Raw genomic sequence first — 24,557 nt, 5'->3', positions numbered from 1 at the left:
TGCAATATGTCTGCAGCCAGGTGTGTGTCTTAACTGTAAAATAGCGATCTAGGTGATCTCCAAGAGTATTCTTTAAGGGTGCTATCACATGGCTGGCTAAGCTGCCAGTTGTCAAATGCCATTTAAACTGATATTGTGTTGGGACTACTAGATGTAGTGAAGGCTTAGTATTCTCCAACAGTTATTTTATAGCCCTGTTAAATGGTTTCAACATCATAACTTCCTTCTGTAAGGAGTCATCAATTGTACACAATTTGGTTAGGAACTGCTTATTTTGCATTTGGTTCAGTGGGAATTGCATGCAGCTCCTCCATATTCTCTGCCACAGATTTCAGTGTCAATAGAACACTGTTCCACCAAGTTGACACACTTGAACAGTTGATTTTTTGTTTGCATAGTGAGTGTAACCACCTCCTTGCACAGTGTTATAAACTTGCTTACCTCACTGGGAAGGTCATTCGGATTAATGGTCTGGAGTCCATGAGAGATTGAGATTATGAGCTGCACAACCTACCTAGGCCTCATCTCAAAATGCATTCATATTAGCATACACAATAACACCTTCCCAACAGTCAGGTATAATAAATCTGTGCAGGAAAACATTTTTAATATATTTATTTTTGTGACCATCAACTTCAGGGTTATATTGCCAATTCAACATCGACTTTCTTCTTGCCATCCTTCTATACAGGATATGTTTGTGGAGCAAGCTTGAAAAAGTTGAACAGTTGAAGAGGACGGGTACAAATCAAAGTAGGGTATACACAAAAAGTAGCACATATGAGTTTGTCTTGTTGGGCAGACTGGATGGACCGTGCAGGTCTTTTTCTGCTGTCATCTACTATGCTACTATGTTCTCCAGTTTTAGAAAGAGAGCTGTGTAGGCCTCATAGTGATTTTCCTTAGCAGGTTCCTTAATTCACAGCATCAGAAGGAAATTCAACAACCTCACTAAAAGTTAAGTGGGTAAATCAATATCCGTCAAAAACAAAAGAAAAAGTCTCAGAATATTATGGAGTACTCACATGTACTTCCCCCACTTCAGTCACAGGCATAACAAACCTTTGTTATGACTTAAACAAAGTGCAGTTCAAATCCAAAGAGATTGTGAATAAACTTAAATAATCCAGCGTACATAAGGCTAAAAAAAACCAACATTTTTAGAAATTCACAGAAGAATGGTGATGCTTCTTGGGCAGGGATTTCCAATGAGTACCAAAGAGTTTGTTCATTGTTCAGATTGCCAGCATGGTCCAAACGGCCCACAAGGACCTTGTTTTACAGGAAAACCCCACTGCTTCAGGGCAAAAAAAGGACCTTTCATATAGCTGTGCTTATAGCATCAAATATCCTGAGTCTTTTTCCTTCGTTTAATGGATAGTGATTTACCTGCTTAAATTTTAGTGAGGAAGTTGAATTTTATTTGTAACTAGTAAAAAAAGGCCCGTTTCTGAGACCAATGAAACGGGCGCTAGTAAAGTATTTGTTTTCTGCAATTAATGTTTTGAAAGGGATATTTAGGATAATTGTGTGTGTGTGTGTGTGTGTGTGTGAGAGGGTGGGGCGGACTGGGAGGTTGGTTGCTAGTGTCTGTGTTTTTGTGTTGTTGTGTGTTTCTCTCCAAGGGTGGGGAGGTGATCTGAGAGGGTGTGGCAGGGGGCTTGGAGGGTGGGTCAGGGGTTTTTTTTTTTGGGAGGGGGGGGTTTGGCCATGTTGCTTGCTTGTATTACTGTGGTGTGGGTTTTTTTTGTTGGGGTTGTGGGATGTCTCGTGCTGGCAAAGTGGGATGAGGGTGGTTATTGTTTCTGGGATGATATATATATATATATAATAGAGAGAGAGAGAGGAGGGGTTGTGTGTGTTAGTGAAAGGTCATGTGTGTCACAGAGCTATATTGTGTGTGGAGAGAGTGTGTCTGTGTGTGTGTAAGTGAGAGAGGGTGGGGTGTTCAGGTTCCCCCTCCCTCCCTCTCTCTTTCTCCTAGTTTTGGGGTCTCTTTCCCTCCCAGTTTCAGGGTCCCCCTCCCCTCCCTCCCTCCCTCTGTCCTAGTTCTAGGGTCGTCGTCCCTCCCTTCCTCCCTCCCTTCCATTTCCCAGCCGCACTCCCTCCAAATGTGTAAAATCATTTTCACACTTACCACGTCGAAAACAGCGTTAAAGGCGTGCAGCCTCGGCCCTTCTCCCTGTGTTAGCTCTGGTCCCGCCCTCATTGCGGAAACAGGAAATGAGGGCGGGACCAAAGCTAACAGAAAGAGAAGGGCCGAGCCTGCATGCCTGGGGGCGGCGACCTGGGGCTGCGTGGCAGGGGCGGGGCTTCATGCTGTCGTTCGACCTGGGGGGCGGTGCGTTGCGGCGAGGGTGGCAGGGGCGTGACCTCGTGCTGCTGTCGTTCGACCTGGGGGGCATGGCGTTGCGGCGAGGGCGGCAAGGGCGTGGCCTCGTGCTGTTGATGTACCCGGAACTACGTGGCGTTGGTCTAGTAGTTGGAGCCAGAGAGCAGGAATGCCTCGGCCATGCAGTCAGCTTCAGAACATTGGAGGTAGGTTTTATTTTATAGGATATTGTCCCTCGCTCCTCATTTTTTCTGACAGTTACTGTAGGAGTGGCCTGATTGAGACAGTGTCCTGGTGAAGCCAAACTGTTTCCACTTTATGGGTCTGAGAATGCCCTAAAAGGATATTCATACACACTGAAATTTTCTTACTGCCTTCCACCTAATCTGTACTTTTTGAATAATTTTACCCTAGAGTTTAGATTTAGACAAGTGAAAATATCTTGATTTCTTATCATTAACTTTTCAAATATGTCTATACTTTTTCTTTCATGTTGGAAATGTAGACTATGATGTATAGATGAGTGAAACAAACTCCTATTTTGATGTATTTTGGTTTGTATTTTTTTAGACTTCAGAGTGTGAAAAATATACACGGTTGTGAAGATTTTTATAAGGCACTGTAGCCAAGTTGAGGAGAATCCGGCTTCCACCTGCTTTAAGCGCTATATGCATTTAGCAGTTCAAAGGGTCTTCATTGTGGCACTCTGGCTACTCTTACAAATATCCAGGCCTGCCTTTAGGCACCAAAACTTTGAATCAAGATCTCGGGGCCAGCTTAACCATTGGGCAAACTTGGGCAGTCTCCTAGAGCAGCAGCTTCTAGCTTTCAGGGCCGCAGAGAGGCTGAACCGGGGCAGGGCTGCCTCCCCCCCCCCCTCCCCACGATCGTTGCTTCTGCTGCCCCACCATACAGTCGTCTGCTTCGGGCCCCCCACCCACAATCATTGCCACTGTCGCAATTCAAATACCTTGGCTAGTGGAGATCCCGATGCCCTGCCAGCAGAAGAGCAGCACTGGAGGAAGACCTGCAGTGTCTGCTCCTCTGGGTCCTCCCTAGCCTCCAAGGGGGGCTCGGCACCGGATTTTTCTCTCTGCTGCTCCTGTGGGGAAGCGGGTCAGGAGCAGGAGAGAGAGAGAGAACCCTGCACTGCCCCCCCCCCCCTTGATGGCCCTACTAGCTGGCAGCAAAGAACAGCTGTAATCAAATCTTTCGGGAAGTATAAACTCTCTAAAATCACAGGTCAGGAATCTTGGGCTACTGTTAGTCATCACTTACTCTGATCCTGCAAATTAAAGCTACCTTTAAAAATTGTTTCTCCTATGGCAGCTACAAAATCTCTCTCCATATATTGAAAAGACAAACCTGACCATAGTGGTTCAGGCCATAATAAATGTCACGACTTAACTACGGTATAATGCCTTGTACACTGGTCAAACCAACACCAGCTCCAACTAATTCAGAATGATGCAGCATGACTGACAGATCACACCCTTCCTGCAAAAACTACACTGGCTACCAGTACCTTACAGGGCTAAATTTAAAACTATTTGATTTTCAAAGTCCTCAGACAAAATGGGCCAAAGTATGTAAAGGGGGAAATGGGACTTGATATACCGCCTTTCTGAGGTTTTTGCAACTACATTCAAAGCGGTTTACATATATTCAGGTACTTATTTTTTTGTACCGGGGGCAACGGAGGGTTAAGTGGCTTGCCCAGAGTCACAAGGAGCTGCAGTGGGAATCGAACTCAGTTCCCCAGGATCAAAGTCCACTGCACTAACCACTAGGCTACTGCTCCACTGTTTAGCCCTCTAAACACCTTTGAGGAGCATCACTCTCTGTACCCTCATCAAAAGAAATTGATAGCCAGCGAGCGTTCTCAGGAGTAGCCCCCACATTTTGGAACTTACTCCCAGAAGGGCTACATCTAACTTAAGACTACCTCTACTTCAGAAAGCAGGTGAAAGCCTGGCTCTTCTCCCAAGCTTTTAATACATTGTGTTGACTGACTATCCACTTACTCTGCACCTGGACTAGCTTGCTGCACACTCTGTAACTTAGACCATTCCTTATGTCTTTATTAACTGTACATATAACTTGCCTTGAATTTAGTCACTCATCTATATATCCCAGTTGACTTTGTATTACCCATCTTGTCCCCATCTGTGTATCTGCACTTGGCTCCCTCATCTACATAGTAAGATATTTCATTGTATTTTAGCATTACCTATGTTGTTCAAATGTTCTAATGTGTGCTTAGTAGGTGTTTTCATTTGTATTGTACTGATGCTTATGATATTTCTGTTATATGATTGTTCAACAGTGCTGTTAAATGTGTGTATTTGTTATTGTTTTATGTTAGCCCTATAACTAGGTTTCAATTTGCCGTTTCCAAATTTCTTATCGATTTTATTTACGCTTATGTTTAGTCACTTTTTTATACTGTTAACAAAATTGTAAGCTTTTTTAATGATAAACTGTACCTGCTCTACACCGTCTTGGGTGAATCTCTTCATAAAGGTAGTGTACAGCAGACAGTTTAAGGAGTGCAGTGGCCTGAGAACCAGGGGAACTGGGTTCAATTCCACTGCAGTTCCTTGTGATTCTGGGCAAGTTGCTAAACCCTTCATTGCCCCAGGTAAAAAAAAAAGGGTACCTGTACATATGTTTCAATGGTTTTTTTTATTAAATGAAATAAGAAAAACCACTGCAAAATGTTTCAATGGTTTTTTTTATTAAATGAAAGAAGAAAAACACCTGCAGAATGGTGTAGGCCTCCCACTTGTTTGATTGGAACCCTGAAAAATCACCATATTCTGTGATACTTTCCAACAAATTTAGAAGATATTGGCGAGGATGTGTTGAATGCACAAATAAGTCATTGGCAAATGCCGAAATTTTAAACTCCTGGTTCCCAGTTCTTACCCCTTGTATCTCAGAGTTACACAGAATTTCTCTAATCAGGGGATCTAAAACAGAAACAAATGGAGGGGACAGAGGGCAGCCCTGCCTCGTGCTTTGCTACTACTACTGCTACTTAACATTTCTAAAGCTGAGCAGTAACGATTCCATTTACCTGCATGGAAGCTACCGGATCTTTATATATAAAAAATTGATTGCATCTCCGAAGTAGCCTGTAACACCATATCATTTGTAGGCAGGCAGCAGTCATGAGAGTAATCCAGGTATAGGCAAGGTCAGGAGGCAGGCAGGCAGCAGACACGAGAGTAATCCAGGTACAGGCAAGGTCAGGAGGCAGGCAGCAGACACGAGAGTAATCCAGGTACAGGCTAAGTCAGCAACGAAGAACAAAGTAGAGGAGAAGCACACTACTGAGCAAGGGGAAGGAGGAACCGGAAGACCAATAGGAGAGAAGCAAGGGAAGCCACGCAGGGGAAGAGCAGACCCAGGTGGGTGGAAGCAAAGCAATCAAGGAGCCTGGAAGCCAGGCAGAGAGAGAGCAGAACCAGGTGCATGGAAGCAAAGCAATCAAGGAGCCTGCAGCCAGAGAAGAACTACACACACATGGCTCAGGGCTGTGCCAGTCAAGTGTGCGTGTTGACGGGACCCTGCGCGGCCCGAGGACTCCGCTTGCATTGAGGTAGTGGACATGACACTGTGTGATCTTTCATTGTTTCAAAGTGATGTGTCACAGTGACGGTGTCTCAGGTTGAACACTTTATATTTACTAAGAATCTACAAATTTGGTTATTACTTTCAGCAGAATGAGTTGGCTCATATTTATAGGAGGTGGCAACATGTGTTTGGCCAGCTATGGGCAACTCTAGCATCTGGAGTAGTGGCCAATTGAAAAGATAGTTGTTCATGGTCAAAGTGATTGCCAGCATCACTGGCCAGCTCTGTGCCACCTCCTAGCACTATGAGCCAACTCATTCTGCTGAAAGCAATAACCAAATTTGTAGATTCTCAGTAAATATAAAGTGTTCAACCTGAGACACTGTCACTGTGACACATTACGTTGAAACAATGAAGGACTACACAGCTCCAAAACTATGATTGCTGTTTGCTGAGCAGCATAAAACTTAATTGCAAAATGTGCTCCAAATGAGCCTTGATAAAATGCTATTGTGTTCGGAGTAGTCAATGCATTGGTGTCAGCAGTTACTAAGACATCTAGACAAATGAGCAACTGGATACTCCTGCAAGGATGTGTGGTGTTGCCACTGCTATTCAGTGTAATCATTGATTGGGTCTTGAAGCAAAGTTTTGCAGGGCATGTGGGCATAGAATGTGGTACAGACAGCATGACATTTACCAATGCAAGATACGCAGATGATAGTGAAGAATCAGCATCTAAGGCTCAAGGGCTACTAGATAGAACCCCTCAAAAGAGGAGGAAAACTGGAGGGGGGGGGGGGGGGGGGTACAGATCGGTGCAAAGAAAATCCAGCTCAGGGCATCAACTTTGAAAGTGGGCCCACTTGTCCTGTGATGAGCTAGTAGACCATGTAAAGGAATGTAAGTGTTTAGGATCAGTGATCTCAGTGTTGAGTTACTGCAACTGCTGATATTGCAGCCAGAATTGGTGGCATCCAAGCAGCCTTCATTAATCTAAAATGGTGCATGTGAAAGAAGCACACTGAAGACCAAGATGCCGCAGTCACTCTAGTCCTTCTCTTTATATCAGAAACATGGACATTGCTAGCTGAGGACTTGTGTAGGCTGGAAGTGTTCTAGATAAAATGCTTGTGCATGATTCTCAGCAGCGCACTGCTCATAACATAAGAACATAAGTGTTGCCACACTGGAACAGACCAAAAGTCCAAGCCCAGTATCCTGTTTCCAACAGTGGCCGTACCAGGCATGATCCCAAAAAAGTAAAACAGATTTTATTTATTGTGCTTATCCTAGAAATAAGCAGTAGATTTTCCTATGTCCATCTTAATAATGTCTAATGGACTTTTCTTTTAGGAAATTATCCAGACCTTTTGTTTTTTTAAATCCTTGCTAAGCTAACTGCTGTTACCACATTCTCTGGTAATTAATTCTAGAGTTAATTACGATGAGAAGAAATTTTTTCTCCGGTTTGTTTTAAATTTACTACTTAGCTTCATTACATGCCCCTTAGTCATAGTATTTTTGAAAAGAATAAACAAGTGACTTACGTTTACTCATTCCACTCCACTCAGTATTCTATAGAACCCTCATATCCTCCCCTAAGATGTCTCTCTTCTCCAAGCTGAAGAGCCCTAGTCGCTTTAGCCTTTCCTCTTAGGGAAGTCATCCCATTCTCTATCATTTTTGTCACCATTCTCTGTACCATTTCTAATTCTGTTATATATTTTTTGAGATGTGGTGACCAGCATCGCACACAGTATTCGAGGTGCGATCACACCATGGAGTGATACAAAGTGATAACATTCTCATTTTTGTTTTCCATTCCTTTCCTAATAATACCTAACATTCTGTTTTCTTTCTTAGCCACCATCGCACACTGAGCAGAGGGTTTCAGGTATCATCAACGAGGACACCTAGATCTTTTTCCTTGGCAGTGACTCCTAATATGGAACCTTGCATCACATAGTTATAGTTTTGAGTTCCTCTTTCCCGTATGCATCACGTTGCACTTGCTCACATTAAACGTCATCTGCCATTTGGATGCCCAGTCTCGTAAGGTCCTCTTGCAAATTTTCACGGTCCTGTTGTGATTTAACAACTTTGAATAACTACCAGTCATTGCTTGACTGGTGTAATGAAACAACTACAGTTAAAGAAAAGACAATCACACCTGCTGGGTTGGCCATGTCTGCAGAATGGAGGCATCTTGACTAAAGTTACTCCAACAGTGTTGACTACCTGGCGGGAAGGTTGTTAAAATAGTAACATAGTAAGTGACGGCAGATAAAGACCTGAATGGTCCATCTAGTCTGCCCAAGCATAAAAGACACAATTTACTTCCCCGCCCCCCTTTCAGCAGTTCTCTCTCCCAACGCCTCAAAACGCTCTTCCCTTGAAGAGGTTGACAGGCTACCAATCCATAGCAGTGCAGAGCCGTGCAGGGAGACCACAGGAGGAGTAGAGGGAGGGACCTGGCCACCTGAGTTTGACACCCCCCGCCCCCAAGGCTTAGGGAGACCCCCGCAGGCCTCAGCCTCCAGACACTGCAAGAGACACAGAATAAAGTTACTCCCTACCCCGAACAAAATAACGTTTATATGTTTAATTTAAAAAGACAGCAGAAAAACAAAAAAGAGAAGACAGACTGAAAGGCTCACCACCTTCCACCTGCTGGAGACTGAGAATACAGAGTCTAGTTCCAGTTAGTCAGGGCTCTTATTGGCTCCCTCTAGTCAGAGTTTTCAGTCTCCACCTGCTGGAAGGCGTGTAAATGCTCCAAAAAAACCTAGCATAGACATATTGAGGCTGAAGCAAAATGACTCCACCTCTACATGGATTATTTTACTGCAGCTGCTCAGGACAGACTGAATTGGAAGAGACTCGCTACGGATTTCCTTGCCATGTCTTCCACAGCACTTGTGGGACTTCCCTACTGAGGCAAGAGCATTGACTAGACTTGAGAATAAATGCAGGAATGGAGGCTGCTATTTGGCTAGCCAACTTGCCATATTGTTCCTGACATCTCTGCTAAAACAACACCAGTAGGTTACCAGTCCAACACCGCATTCTCTATAAAGTAGCAACATTCAAGGCCTTCAGCGTAGGCTCTCCTGATTATCTCTCCTATCTTACGATTCCCTATTTACCAGCTAGAGTTCTTCATTCCGTAAATGATTATCATCTAGTTCTCCCGAGCCCTAAGTTTGCACATCTAGAATCAACTTGACATAGTGCATCTTTCTTTCTTTTGCCTCACGTTTGGAACAATCTCCCTCTTCGTAGTAATCTCTTTTAAGAACTTTAAATCTGACTTTAAGTTGTAGTGCTATAGAAATTAGTAGTAGTAGATTGGGCAGGCTGGTCAGCGTTGAGTTGGTATGGGCAGACTGGATGGATCTTATGGTCCTTAACTGTAGTCATCTTCTGTATCTAAGATACTGCCTGTTTCTACTGCTGTGATGTAGTCTGCCTCCCTTTATTGTTCTCTCCAGGGTGGACACTATTCTTTTGTAATTAATGGCTGATTAACCTTAATTTGTGCTGTATAGGGAGGGAGGCTGTTCCTCCTGGTTGACTCCTTGGTAGGTGATAATACAGAATATGAAGATAGATGAGGACTGATATCTGCTTTCACATATCACTAAGGATCTTCTGTGCTTTTTCCAGACCCACTTCAGTTATAATTTCCCTGCATCCACCTCTCTTTAATGCTGGGTTTGCTGCTTTATAATATCTGTGAATTTATATCTCATACTCTGCCCCAACCTTTAGTTTACAGCCTCTTTTCTAGTGAACACTGCTTGCCCTTTGTACGCTCAGGTTGGGCTTTGAAATATCTGAGCCTGCATGGTTAGACCCCGAAGTATAGAAGCCCAGCCTGTATGATGTGGACCTCCTAGTACAGGAGACAGTGGCATATCTCTCCCCCCTCCACCCCTTAAGCACAGTGCAGCACTGCTACTGATGTAAAACAAGTAGCTTATACAGCTGGGCTCATGCCCATAGGCACTTGCCCACTTTGCCTCTTACTAAGTTCTCCCAACTGGACTCAATACCTTGGATCAAGGCTCAAGGTTTCCCTGCCTTCATTGGGTGTTGTCATGCCAGTTTGGTGATTCGCATTTCTGGAACAAGCTGGATAAATGCTGAGATGGCAACAGTGGCAGGTTCATGAGTGTCAGGTTGTTTGTTTCGGTCTCCTTCTGAGCTCCTTTGTCTTTTTCACGGTTCCCATGAAAACGAGGTATTTTTATCTCCTGCAAAAATCTTGAAAGCCTTGTATCAGAGTCTCTTAATTCTGCAGGGGAATGCACGCACAGTGTGGATGCTCGCTGGGGTGCCCCTGGCTTGCCTGTTTAGCCCTGCTGGTCGAAACAGGACTCGACTCCCGATTCCTGGCCTGCGTGGGTTGCTAATTAATTTCTGCCTACTACTTTGCATTCATTACAGTTATAATCGAGAGTCCGGAGACCTCTGGCAGATTACAGCAGTAAATGAAGAACAGCAGTGTGGTTTCTGTGTTGTAGACATTGAGGACTGGATGTTTTCATCTTTGAAGTATCTATTCTTTAACTGAAGTCATCCTAAACAGGTGGTTGCCTGACAGAAAAACACATCTTGACCTTCATGGTCATATTTACCTTTGTAGTAAGCAAATGTCTTGAAAGGAAATTGAGGGGTGTGTGTGTATGTATATTGAGCCTGCCCATGGGTGGGAATAATGTGGGATATAAATGCTATATATATATATTTTTTTTTTGACCACTATGCTAGAAGCTATTGGCCAGGTGACCTGGATTGGCCACTGTTGAAAACAGGATACTGGACTGAGTGTACCTTAGATCTGTCCCAGTATTGCAATGCTTATGTTCTTATAGCCTTCAGAACCTGGTCAAGTGTAGCTAGGGAGGTGAGAGCTTATGGCTCTGAAATGGCTATCCAGTTACAGGTGAATTCAGTGTATTAGGAGCAAAAAGAGATATTAAAAAGAAATGTACTCTACCTTTGAGGTTTGATTGTGGCAAACAGTGACAGTATTGGAGCCTTATAGTGGGACAGTATTAGATTTGGGTGATAGGTAAGGGTGACTGTTGTAGCTGTAGCTAATCTCCATCTCTAGGAGCAAGAGCCACAAAAAACCCACACACCCTTTTGCATAACACTCAGCACTGGCAGCTGTTTAAAGACTTCCTAAATACATCCTGAATACTTGATAGAAACTGCAAGAGATTCACCATCTATGTGCTGGGATTCCTGTGTCTGAATTATTTCCCCTCTTCGCAGACTCAGCATTGCAGAGACTCAAAGTGCCTGCCCTGACAGCCTCTCCCCCAAACAAGACACCTGTGTCATGCAGGGCAACTGGCTTATGGAGAGCCTGCAGGGGGCAGAACTAACGGGGATCAGGGTGTCCTTTTGTTGTAGTCAAGTCCCAGAGAAAATAGAGATTTTGTTTTGTCATTGTTAGAATCTTGTGTTTTTACCAGATTTCCTTGTGCAGAGCTCACATGCACACACCTACGCTGCCTCTCAAGCAGTCTCTGACTCTGGCATATGGGCTCACACATTCTTCCTTTCTCGCATTCAGATGCTGTGAATTTCCCATGTTAAGGAGGCTGGTGGAAGTCCACCTTAGGCTTGATTTCTGGAGAGGAGAGGGTAGGCTCATTGCTGTGGTTTAGAATCCAGTTAATCAGAGTTTAAGGTTAAGGTAGGAACTATATTTAGGGTTTCTGATTTCAAGTTTTAGCTGATAAACACCTAATGCGCAAACTAAATAGATGCTTATTGGATAAACATCATAAAAATTCCACTTCCCTTAATACTCTCTCACACCCTCCTCTCCTTATTTGCCTTGGATTCTCCATTCTTGTGTTTCTGTGCTGACAACTCCTCAACTGCTCAAGTAATATTGAGATTGGGGGGGGGGGGGGGGGCGGGGGGTTGGATTGAGATGTAATGTCAGGAAGTACTTTCTCACAGTGGGTGGTGGATGCCTGAAATGTTATGCTATATTGTATTTTTATAACCCGCTTTATCCTCAGAAGGGTTCAGAGTGAGGTAACAGGCTGATCGATAATACTAAATCGGGAATAATACATAAAATATGAAAACCATAAAATCCCAAAAATATTTATCAAACAAATAATCTTCAAACGTTTACAAAATGAAAGATGAGAAGTGCAGGCACAGACTTGCTCTGTTCAATCTGAGTACTGTGAAGGAGTCTGATTGGGAGCGCTCATGAGACTGAGAAGAGGACCCTCATTACTTTTCTGAGGGGGAGTCTTATGGGGTCCCTTCTGATCTCTCCCCACCTCAAGAGATGTAATTGTCCACCTGAGGGTCTCTTTCTCAGGTTTTATCTAGATTGTAAGCTCTTTGAGCAGGGACTGTCTTTCTGTGTATGGTGTACAGCGCTGCGTATGCCTTGTAGCAGTATAGAAATGATAAGTAGTAGTAGTAGTAGTTTTGTGAAGGAGATGGCTTCAGCCATCTCCTTCACAATGCCTGAACCCTGCAACACAACAAATCTAATACTCGAAATGGACATAACATAACTCTTCCTCCTTTCCGATTCCATAATGTGTCTGTCACACATGATCTCCACCATGATATCACTATGTATTTGTCATACCGGAACTGGCGATCACCAGCATGGTGCTATGTAAGCCACATTGAGCCTGCAAATAGGTGGGAAAATGTGGGATACAAATGCAACAAATAAATATTAACTCGTATTTCTTACAGTAAAGAATTCCATATTTCTATTGATTGATTAGAGGGGAAAGAAATGATCAGCATGAGGACGAATAGAACCAGAACTTGACAATCACAAAGATGAAGATAAACCTTCTGAAGAACATCCATTTAAAGTTTTAAATATCAAACAGCGGATCTTAAACAAAACACGAGCCTTTAAAGGCAACCAATGAAGTTGCACCATTAATGGTGATACGTGATCATAATTTTTTTGTCTTCCAGAAGCTGTATTTTGCATTAATTGAATTTTTTGAAATAGCTGAATACAGAGAGTTACAATAATCCAGCTGCAAAACAATCAGCTACTGGTAAACCACAGAAAAATGATGATTGGCAGTACTTTTCTTTATTGAATATTTATTATTTACCGCCTTTTTGATGCCGTTCCTTTCCTTAATTTTGTTGTAATTTTATGTAAACGCTATGTTCTGATAGGTCAGTAATGGCGATACATCAGGTGCTTATTAGATATAAACATTAACAAATCAAACGAAGTTGCTTAAGTTTGAAAAAAGTCTTTTTGATTAAATTATTAATCTAAGAGTCCAATAGTGTCCCCAGGACTCTAGAAACCTTGTCCACTATCAAAGGAACCAAGTACAATCTGGAATCACTTCAGCATTCAAAATCATCCTTCCCCCCTCACCCCCCGGCGGGAGGTGGTGGACACGAGAACAGTAACAAAGTTCAAGAATGCGTGGGATAAAAACAAGAATTCATATATGGAAAAAGAATAGAATCAAAACAAAACTATAGTGGTGCTTCGATGGCAGCTCAGTTGGGAAATCAGGCCAGTGCCAGGCTAGCATTGATGGTCTGTGTCCCAATTATGCCTGGACAGCTCTGGATGGGTTGGAGTGGGCTTCAACAGTAACTCCAGTAGTTAGGAAATAAAGCCAGTGCCAGACAGTCTGTGCCCTGAAAATGGCAAGGACAGATCAAGATCAGGCATGCATATGTTATCATATCGCATGCTATGAGTTTAGCAGTCATCTACTATATTACTATGGTGCTATATATAACATGTATTTGATTCCAACAGAAAAGGTGCCTAGTAATAGTACCTGTGATGTGAAAATGCCAGTAAGCACAGACTTTCAAAAGACCCTTAGCTGGAAATGTGCCTTTTTTTTTTTTTTTATACATTTTATAAACTCCTAAGAATGCAGTCACTGAATGTATTTACCCAGCAGTATCTGGAAGAGTCTCTAGCTGGCACAGTGCCTGCTCACCATGGTAGAATGGGTGGGAATGGCAGTAGAATGGCATACACCCCTTGATAACAGTGAAGCTGCAGCTAAGAGCAGGAACACAAGACTCCTGCAGCTAGCAAGCAGTTACTGTTACTCCCTCACGTGGTGTGGTGTTGCAACATCCTCTGTCTCCCTACCTTTGCTGTCCTCTTTTTTTTTTTTTTTCTCTCTCTTTTCTTTGTTCTTTCTCCTTCCTTTTGCCTGTGTCCCCTACTGTTCTGATTTTTTTTTCTCTCGTCCCCTTTCTCCATTCCTTTCACTGTCTCTCCTTCCCCATCTCTTTTCTTGCCTCTTCCACTTTTTCTTTCACCTGCACTTCCTGCAGAGTCAGGTCTGACCTTCCTCTCTGAAGCTGCCATGTTCTGGCTTGTTCACTCAGAAGGTTCAGAAAATATGCCGGGAGCAGCTGTGTAGGTCCAGCTCAGTCTGTCGCCTGGGGCTTCCCAGCAGGCAAGGCCTCGCCTATGCTCTCACCATGCTCTACAGGTTTTATAACCATTCAGGGCAAGGGACTGGTCCAGGATAAATAAAGCATTCAGCAGAATCCTAACCTCACTAATCGCATGTCCAGAGCACATATTTAACCCCCAGATTCTATATAGTGTGCCTAGAGATCAACGCCAAAATTGGTGCGAATTCTATAACAATGCATGTAATTTAACAAGCTAATACGCTGATAGCAGCATTTAAGCAATAATGAGTACTAACATAGTAAATGACGGCAGATAAAGACCTGTACGGTCCATCCAGGCTGCCCAACAAGATAAACTCATTTTACATGGTATGTGATACTTTATATGTATATCCGAGTTTCATTTGTCCTTGCCTTTCTCAGGGCACAGACCGTAGAAGTCTGCCCAGTACTAAGTTCTTGTACTAAGTTCTGAAGCTAACATCGAAGCCCCTTAAAATTTACACTCCAGCCCATCCCTGTCTATTCAGTCACGATCAGGGCGTAGACCATAGAAGTCTGCCTAGCTCCCGTTTTGTTTCCCAATTACCAGCGTCACCACCCAATCTCCGCTAAGTTTCCACAGAACCATTCCTACTAAACAGGATTCCTTGGTGTTTATCCCACGCATGTTTGAATTCCGTTACCATTTTCATCTTCACCACCTCCCGTGGGAGGGCATTCCACATATCCACCACCCTCTCCATGAAAAAATACTTTCTGACAGTCCTGAGTCTGCCCCCTTCAACCTCAATTCATGTCCTCTAGTTCTACCGCCTTCCCGTCTCCGGAAAAGGTTCATTTTCAGATTAATACCTTTCAAATATTTGAACATCTGTATCATATCACCACTGTTTCTCCTTTCCTCCAAGGTATACATGTTCAGGTCAGCAAGTCTCTCCTCGTATGGTTTGCATGGTTTGCAATACAAATCCCATACCATTTTTGTAGCTTTTCTTTGCACCGCTTCAATTCTTTTAACATTTTTAGCAAGATACGGCCTCCAAAACTGAACACAATACTCCAAGTGGGGCCTCACCAATGACTTGTAGAGGGGCATCAACACCTCCTTTCTTCTGCTGGTTATGCCCTCTCTACGCAGCCTAGCATCCTTCTGGCCACGGCCGTCGCCTTGTCACATTGTTTCTTCACCTTCAAATCCTCCGACACCAACACCTCAAGGTCTCTCTCCTGAGTCAAGCTTACTAATCTCTCCCCTCCTATCCGGTTTCTCTCTTTTGGGTTTCCGCACCCCAAGTGCATCACTCTACACTTCTTGGCATTAAGTTTTAACTGCTAGACCCTTGACCTTTCTTCTAACGTTTGGAGATCCCTTCTCATCGTTTCTACTCCCTCCAAGGTATCCACTCTATTGGCTATTTTCGTGTCATCAGCAAAAAGGCACACCTTTCCTTCCAACCCTTCAGCAATATCTCCCACAAATATATTAAACAGAATAGGTCCCAGCACCGACCCCTGAGGAACTCCACTGCTCACCTTCCTTTCCTCCAAGCGGATTCCATTTACTACCACCTTCTGGCCACATGTCAGTCAACCAATTTCTTATCCAGTTCACCATTTTCGATCCTAAGTTCAACCCTTTCAGCTTATTCATGAGTCTTCTGTGGGGGACCGTATCAAAGGCTTTACTGAAGTCCAGGTAGATTACATCTAGCGCACGTCCCTCATCCAGTTCTTTGGTCACCCAGTCAAAAAAGTCAATAAGATTCGTTTGGCAGGATTTTCCTTTGGTAAAGCCATGTTGCCTTGGGTCCTGTAACCCGTCGGCTTCTAGAAAGTTAACTATCCTTTCTTTCAGCAGCGACTCCATTACTTTTCCTACCACCAACGTGAGACTTACAGGTCTGTAGTTTCCCACTTCTTCCCTGTCTCCACTTTTGTGAAGAGGGACCACATCCACTCGTCTCCAATCTCGCAGAACCTCTCCCGTCTCTAAAGAGCTATTAAATCTTTAAGAGGTCCCGCCAGGACCTCTCTGAGCTCCTTCAGTATCCTGGGATGTATCCCATCTGGCCTCATAGCTTTGTTCACCTTCAGATTCTCCAGCTGTTTATAAACTCTTTCTTCCGTAAATGGCGCGGTATCCACTCCATTCCCAGATGTTCCCTCAGCAGCCAACCGCAGTCCTTCTCCAGGATTTTCCTCCGTGAACACTGAAGAGAAATAATTGTTTAGCACGTTCGCTTTATCTTCATCACTCTCCACATAGCCATTCTCATTATCTTTCAGTCTCGCAAGAATCGGTGTTCACGGAGGAAAATCCTGGAGAAGGGCCGCGGTTGGCTGCTGAGTGAACGTCTGGGAATGGAGTGGATACTGCGCTGTTTATGGAAGAAAGAGTTTATAAACAGCTGGAGAATTGGCACTGATCAGAATTTAGGCGCACAACTCACTAAGCATATTCTGTAACGATGTGCGCTGAACTTCTAATGCACACAGGCAAAAAGGAGCAAGTTTATGGGTGGGGAAATGGGTGTTTTGTGGGTGTTCCAAAATTTAGGCACCTAGTTATAGAATATGGCCCAGTGCATCTAAATCTACACACTGGGATTTATTCCACATGTTCATTGGTGTAAATGGATGCGTGTAGATTTAGGTGCTGAAATATCAACTAAGCATATTCTAAAATCTAGGCACCAATTATAGAATATGCGTAGCACCAGTTTCAGCTCTGATTTTTTTTTTTAGGCGCCATATATAGAATCTCCTCCTATATTCTTGTCTGTACCCCCAGTGATCATGTCCTTAATGCACAGAGGAGCTAATGTATACAGAAACGCACAGTTAGCATAATGTGTGTGCTCAAATTTATGTGTACCTGATGCAGAGAAGGGTTTTGTTCAGAAGCAAAATCTCATTCGACATCCACGTGCATCATATTAAAGTAGAGGCTGTTAACTGTTCTTCCCTAATGTGGAAAACTGCTGCCAAAGAATTTAAGGCACGCATAATACAGGAACCTGAATGCTAGGTCTGAGGAGGCATAGAAGAATTAGCTATTCTGCCCCTGCTGCAGAAAACCAGCTAACAGCCTGCACCCCACACCTCATCAAAAATCCCCTGGTAGTCTAGTGGACTCCCCCCACCCCTTGAAATCAAAAAAATCCCTGTTAGAAAAATGGACCCTGAAACCCCTCCCTCCTTTCCCGCCACCACCACCACCAAGTACCTTGAACAAGAGGCAGGAGCAATGCCTATTCGCTCCAGCCACCACATAACCAGTGGAGGTGCCTGATCCCACACGGTGCATCCAACGCCCCCAAAATAAATCCCTGGCAATTTAATGGTCCCCTATCCCCTCTCTCGATACCCCAAAAATAAATCTCTGGTAGAACGTGTGTGTGTGTTTGGGGGAGGGTTCGGATCCTATTAGATTGTAAGCTCTTTGAGCAGGGACTGTCTTTCTTCTATGTTTGTGCAGCGCTGCGTACACCTTGTAGCGCTATAGAAATGCTAAATAGTAGTAGTAGTAGCAGTGTTCTATAAGAGATTTGTTTTTGAGGTATGGGAGGCTGTTAGGCTATCAGGGATTCATTTGGGGGGTTTTGGAGGGTGGGGGTGTCTACTAGGCTTCCAGGGATTTATTTTTGAGGTGTTGAGGAAGGGATTGAGGGTTGGTGGGGCAGTAGACTACCATGGAATATTTTGTGTGTATGTGTGGTGTTGAAGATGACAAAAAAAAAAAAAAATATCCTCCACCAGCCTAGATGATAACTGCATTCATAAAACTTCTCCCTTTTTGCTCTTCAGCATGAAACCGCTGAATTCTGCTGCCTTGGTGTGTGCTGTTTTTCTTCACAGTGCATACACACTTTGTAACATGGTGGTAATTGCATGTCATTTGTTTACCGCATTAAATAGCAAAAATTGTGCATTCAGCTGAATGCCAACCCACAGTGCAGGCTTTTTGAATTGGCTCCAGAGTTTGCACTAGCCAGATGGTGCACGTTTGTGGGCCTTCCTGGAGTTCTCTGAAGCATCAGTAGGAAGTGCAGGTTGCTGATATCTTTAGACTCTGCTCCTTTAATTGTTGTTAACATGTGACCTAGAAGAATAACAAATAAGTGTCAGATTTCTAGATGCCTTTAGAGAGATGGCATATCAAATTTAATAAAATAAGTCTTAAACTGTAAGATATCTTTCTCAAGAGGGTTATAATCATACAGTAGAGGGTGATGACTGAAGGCCCACTGCTGTGTGCAAGTCCTCCTTTTCAGACACCAGACTTGGATCTAACAATCCACTCTGCCAGTTCTAGTCTTGAATGTTGGTACTTTCGGCTTTCCCAAGCCATTCCTGTGCATCAGGCACCTTTTCCTATCAAGAAATATTTCTTAATGTCATTCCCTAGTCTCCCTCTATTGAGTATGAGCTCTAATATTTTGATGTGAGCTGTATCCACTGCTGGCCTCTGTCCTCTAGATATCGGATATCAGGGAAATGGTTAATAAGAAGCTACTGTTTCCCCCCAGATCTGTCATTTTTGTATTTTACATTTTTGATTGGCTTTTCTCTAACAACTGGTAGTAAGATGTACATTATATTTTAATATACATATGTAAGTAAAACAGAATACATAGGTCATATAACCTCTTAACTTGAACAATTTGCTATCCATACATTTCCCCTTATCGTACATTATCAACTGTGTTGTGTATATACGTGTAATTTCCTTCATATAGGTAATAACATAGAAATAAATGAAACGATAACTTTTATTTATTGGACTAACTTAATACATTTTAGTCTAGTTTTGTCCAATAAAAAGGTATCAGCTTATTTTCTTTCTATGTTTTGTTTTATTTCTATTTATTACATTTAAAAGTGGACTAACACGGCAACCACATCACTTCCTTCATATAGATATCTTTAATCCCCTGTGATTTAATATCCCTTTTCTGTATGCCATGTAACCTGACACGTATGTCTTTCTCTTCCTTCTAGTTTTCTATTCACATAAGTTTAATCTTAAGCGAAAGAAAAATAAAGGGGGAACAAAGAGCGAGAGAGAGCAGTAGAAGGTGGGAAAAGATCAGAGTGAGAGAGTGCACACACATTGTTGGAGCTCCATGTGTCAGGCTTCTTGCAGGTTAAGTGGAGACAAAAGAAACATGTAGAGAAAGCTCATCTTTGCTGCTCACTTCCTCCTCTATAAGTCATGCAAGTCCCTGCTTTCAAAGTACCTGTATATCAAATGTGTAAACTTTAAATGCATGACTCCAGGGGGTTGAGTTTTGTGCTATATGTCTTGGTTTTGCATGGGCAACATACTGAAGGAACACAGTGTGTTATATGCCTAGGTTAATGAACATTTTCACATTTAATGTAATTGTTGATGTTGCTCTGTATGTTTTACAAAATATAAATAAAATTGGGACAATAAATAAATGCATGACCCAAATCCATATCCATATGGATCTTCAAGGGCCAGGCAGAAGATGGTTTTACAGAGTCTGGCAGAAGAGAGAAGCATACCAAACACAGGATGCGGTCTGCCTGGAAAGACTATTCTGTCCCTATGTGCTGTCCACAGCTCCTTATATACCACTATTTCTCGCTTCCTTTTCCTCTGGTCACCCCCATTTCTACCTGGCTCCCTTCTCCCTGCTTCCTTCACGCCAACCATCTTCCCTTCCTTTCTCTTCTCATCCTCCTCCTCTCAGGTTCCTCTGATTCATCCAGCCGGCTTCATTAGCATTCCTAAGTGAATGAGTAGGAAAGCTGTCAGCTCCTGAAGAGTCTGTTGCTTTAGGAGTGGGGATGTACAGAAGGGTGGAGTGCCAACTCTATTTTGGGCTCTGGTTGTTATGATGACCTAATAAAGTTTGCGTTTGGAGAGGACCTTGATATTATAATGCAGACAGGTCTTATAGTGGGGAGGAAGGAGTAATGATTTATACAGATCATTTTAGCAACATAGAGTTCCCTTGTCTGAATGATATGTGTAGGCTTATCTGTGATGGAAAGGCATCCCAGCATTTTGTGCAATTTGCATGACTGCATCTGCATGAATGTAGCGAATCAGTCCGTGGGACAGCTGGGATTAAGGAGATAGTATAGTAACATTATAGATAATAGAAAAAAAGAGTCCATTCACGCTGCTTAGTTTTACATGCTTATCTGCCTAAGTATTAGGATATCATTTCCCATATGCAACTCACTGCCAACTCTGCCCTCACTACCATGCCTTCTACCTAATTTCTCAACCTTTTTACCCACCATTGCCCTCTAAATCTGTCCTAAACATGGCCAAAATGTATTAAAAATGCTGTTCACTACCACCTCTGCTGGTAGACCATTTAGAGCCTTGTCATCTTCAACTTTAATTTCCTTAAAAACAGTACATAATGTAACATCTAGTCCCCCTTCCATGTCTCTTTACCAATTTTGTAATAATACTCCACAGCCACCACCCCCATGCTCAGTGATGTTTGGGTTTTAATCACAATTCCTCCAAGCAGGTTACAGCCATCTTGGTGTAGGGATGCAGCCACTGTTGTTTGCAATTATAACTGCCTCACCATGCAGGTTACTCCTTATACTTTGTGATAAACTGGCCCATCTGCAGGCTTATATACAGATACTTGCTGACAGAGCTGGGCATTAGAATGCATCATAAGGAAGATAGTAACTCAGTCCATGCAGTTAGGGGCAAAGCTGAAATCTCAGTGGCATCTTGCATGATTGTGGCCTAGTGGTTAAAGCAGTGGTTTAGAACCGGGGAAGTTAGCCAGGGTTTATTTGTTACATTTATATCCCACATTTTCCCACCTATTTGTAGGCTCAATTTCTGCTTCTGCCACTGACACTCTTTGTAACATTGAACAAGTCAACTTGCCTGCTACAGGTACCCACTTAAATTGTAAGCTTATTGGGGAAGGGACATATTGTACCTGCTTACTTAATACTTAATACTGTGAATGTCCAGTAATGCTATAAAAATAAGTGTTAGACCTGGAAATCCCACTAAGTGAATTGTGTCCTCCGAGGATGCCTCTTCTGGGACCCTTTGCCCTCTTGAAGGGCATACAGGGAGTGGAGTGCCTTGTTGAACCTTGAGTTGAATATATGGCCAAGAACAGCCTTAATTTAGGCTCTGTCTTCCTTTCTCTGCAGCCAGTGTTGGGGCACATGGAGCCAAAGTCAAGCAAGACCAACATGTTGCGATGTCGAAATTCCATCGCTACCTCTGCCGACGAGCAGCCACACATCGGCAATTACCGACTGCTGAAGACTATTGGCAAGGGCAACTTTGCCAAGGTCAAGCTGGCCCGGCACGTCCTGACTGGGAAAGAGGTAAGGGCAACAAATTTCATTGCTTGGTTTCCTGGGGAGTGTTGGAGCAGGAGCAAATCGCAGTGGTTTTGACAAGTGGCTTTACTTCAGAGCACATGTGAAGTAAAGATCTGTCAAACAGCATCGGATCATAGGTCCATCCAGGTTTACAAGTACCAAGTAGGGCCCCAAAGATATGATGGCTTTCTCAAGCCTACCTGTCTAATAATGGTTTATGGACTTTTCCTCTAGGAACATGTCTAATCCATTTTTGAACCCAGCTGTACATCTTCTGATAACTAATTCTACAGCTTAATTGTACATTGAATGAAGAAATGCCATCTCTAGTTCAGTTGACGCGTGCTATTTATTAGCTTCATGGACTGTCCCTTCCTTTCTACTATTTGAAAGGGTAAGCAACTGTTCTCAATTTACTTGGTTTATTGTTTATTGGAGAACTTGCTGTACTGCCTTTCCAGGAACAGTGTACAGTCTACATAAGGATTGAAAGGAATGACAGTGAAAATAGGACAGATAACCTCATTCATCTAGAGAGTAGAGCTACAAGTGCAACTAGATAGAGAACCATTCTTTGCATACAGCAGTGGTTCCCAAACCTGGTTCTAGAGGCACCCCAGCCAGTCAGGTTTTCAGGATATCCACAATGAATATTAATGAGAGAGATTTACATGCACTGCCTCCTTGGTATGCAAATCTCTCATGAATATTCATTGTGGATATCCTGAAAACCTGACTGGCTGGGGTGCCTCCAGGACCAGGTTTGGGAACCACTGGCATATAGCACTGTGTCACCACAGACTCCAGTCAAGTGACGGTTAACTGAAAGTCTCTACAAAAAAAAGTGTGTTTTTTAAGCACCGTTTTCAGTTTCTTAAATGAGGGTTCACTACAAGTAAATGAGGGGGAGGGTTCAAACTTTGGGGGTCAAAAAGAAAAAAGCTGCGTGCTTGGTAGATTCATAGTATGCTTTTGAGGGTGCAGGGAGCAGCAGGCGATGAGAGCCTGAAGAATGAGGGTTTTGGGAAGAGGTATAGGGTAGGATCAGATTGGATAAGTAAGGCGGCTCACCTGGGTGAAGGGCCTTATGTGGTAGACATAAGATCTTAAACTAGATACAGTGTTAGGCTGGTAGCCAGTGCAAAGTTTTCTGTAAAGGAGAGCAGTGCTCAAATTTATAGGCTTTGCAGGGAAAACAGGTGCCAGTGTTTTGTAATGTTTATAATAGTTTCGGTTCTAATTAGAGAAGACCTGTTTGTGTTGTGTTGCAATAGTCCAAGCGTGAGATCAAGAATGTGTGAATTTATGTGTGTAAGGCTGTGTTGTCAGGTATCTTCCTGAGTGGGTGTAGCCCACAGTGTGTTCATAATCCAGATTGTAAAACATTCGCGATCTGGGTGTGAAATTAAAAACATTTGAGATCTGGGTGTGAAATTAAAAAGAAGTGTCCAGTATGATTTCAGATAGTGAAAAGATTCCACTACAGTAGCAGGGGAGTCAAAGAGAACTGAAGCCACAGATTTTACCCGTCCTATTTCATCTCCACCTGCTTGCCATTTCTGGAAGGTTGTAGTTTCTGGGGATAGATAAGCGTAGCACTGGTAGATGGCTGGTCCAGGAGATATCTGAGCATGCCAAGATACCAGGATCACTGGGACCTTAATGTCTGTTCTCATAGTAGCTAACTGCAAGAACCTTAGACACAAACCACAGTGTATTGTATTTGGTGAATGTAACTAGTAACTGCCTTATCTGACTTCCTTGCTGTTAGGGGTGTTACACAGTGACACAGATGAGGCTGTTCAGAATAAGACATGGGAGAGGATTAGCAGGAAACCTTTTGAGAACCCTTTCCTGAAATTGCAGCCTTTGCATTTCTGCTGCTGAAGGTGTGCAGTAGGGATTGTGGCTAATGCAGTGGCTTAGGGCTGAAAAAGCACTTAGGGCTGAGAGCTTATTCCAGACTCAAGCACCAGCCCCCAAGACAATATGACATTTTATTGTGAGGTTTTGTCTTGATTCCTCCTCCTTCAGTTCTGCAAGTACAGTGGGGGCTTGAGAGCAGGATATTAGTGCACTAGTTCTTGGCTAGCAGAACTCCAGGCTTGTCCTGAGTGCATGGTGGAGGAGGGGGGGGGCAAGGGTTGATTTAAATGAGAGCATAACTTCAGAACAGTACACAGGTTGTATTTTTTGCATATATTCCTTGTTCAACATTAGGACTTACCATGATGTATGTCCCCATGCTGCTAACTTGCCGCCTCTTCCACATCTCTCTTCATTTTAGGTCGCTGTGAAAATAATTGACAAAACTCAGCTGAACTCCTCCAGTCTGCAGAAGGTAAGAACCTGATCCCTGCAACTTCTCACCTGTCTCCATTTTTTGGTTGTTAATGAGTTAGAATGCACCAGGGAGGGACATCTTGTGCCTTTTGCAAACTTCACAATCAGACTAGGACTGATGGAGGGTTCCAAGGACTTTGCGAGATGTAAGATGGTGATGCTGATGGCGTTTGTGCCCTATTGATGACTGCTTTTTGACTCTGTTTAGCCATTTAAAGGACTTTTCTGGAAAGATCTTGAGAGCTGGCATTCCTATGGCCAGAGCCTACTGTGGATCGTGACATCTTGATTATGAAGGGACAGGGTTTGGCTTTGCAATCTGATCTTTATGTCCCTTATAAAATAGGGGGAGGGGGATGGTTGCTGGTCTCACTGTTAACTCTGACTTTCCTTTTGGGGGTGCTAAAGAGACAAATGGGGGCTGGACCTGGACCTAGCTCATCTTTGCAAGCCCTAATGGATCTCTTTCTCATTTCTAAGTAATACCTCTCCTAGCATCTTTCTGTTAGGTTCAGGTAGC

General features: G+C 43.2%; 1 protein-coding gene across 1 annotated transcript in view; it reads left to right on the top strand.

Moving 5' to 3' along the window:
- Window positions 1-24,557, top strand: part of MARK2 (microtubule affinity regulating kinase 2) — a 225,087-nt gene that overhangs the window by 109,838 nt on the left and 90,692 nt on the right. Inside the window, 2 exon segments of the mRNA XM_030219412.1 lie at window positions 21,518-21,697; window positions 23,982-24,035. Coding sequence (XP_030075272.1) covers window positions 21,518-21,697; window positions 23,982-24,035 — 234 coding nt within the window.

This window comes from Microcaecilia unicolor, chromosome 11, assembly GCF_901765095.1.
Source record: "Microcaecilia unicolor chromosome 11, aMicUni1.1, whole genome shotgun sequence".
Lineage (NCBI taxonomy): Eukaryota > Metazoa > Chordata > Amphibia > Gymnophiona > Siphonopidae > Microcaecilia > Microcaecilia unicolor.
This window is presented reverse-complemented; position numbering and strand designations above follow the sequence as displayed.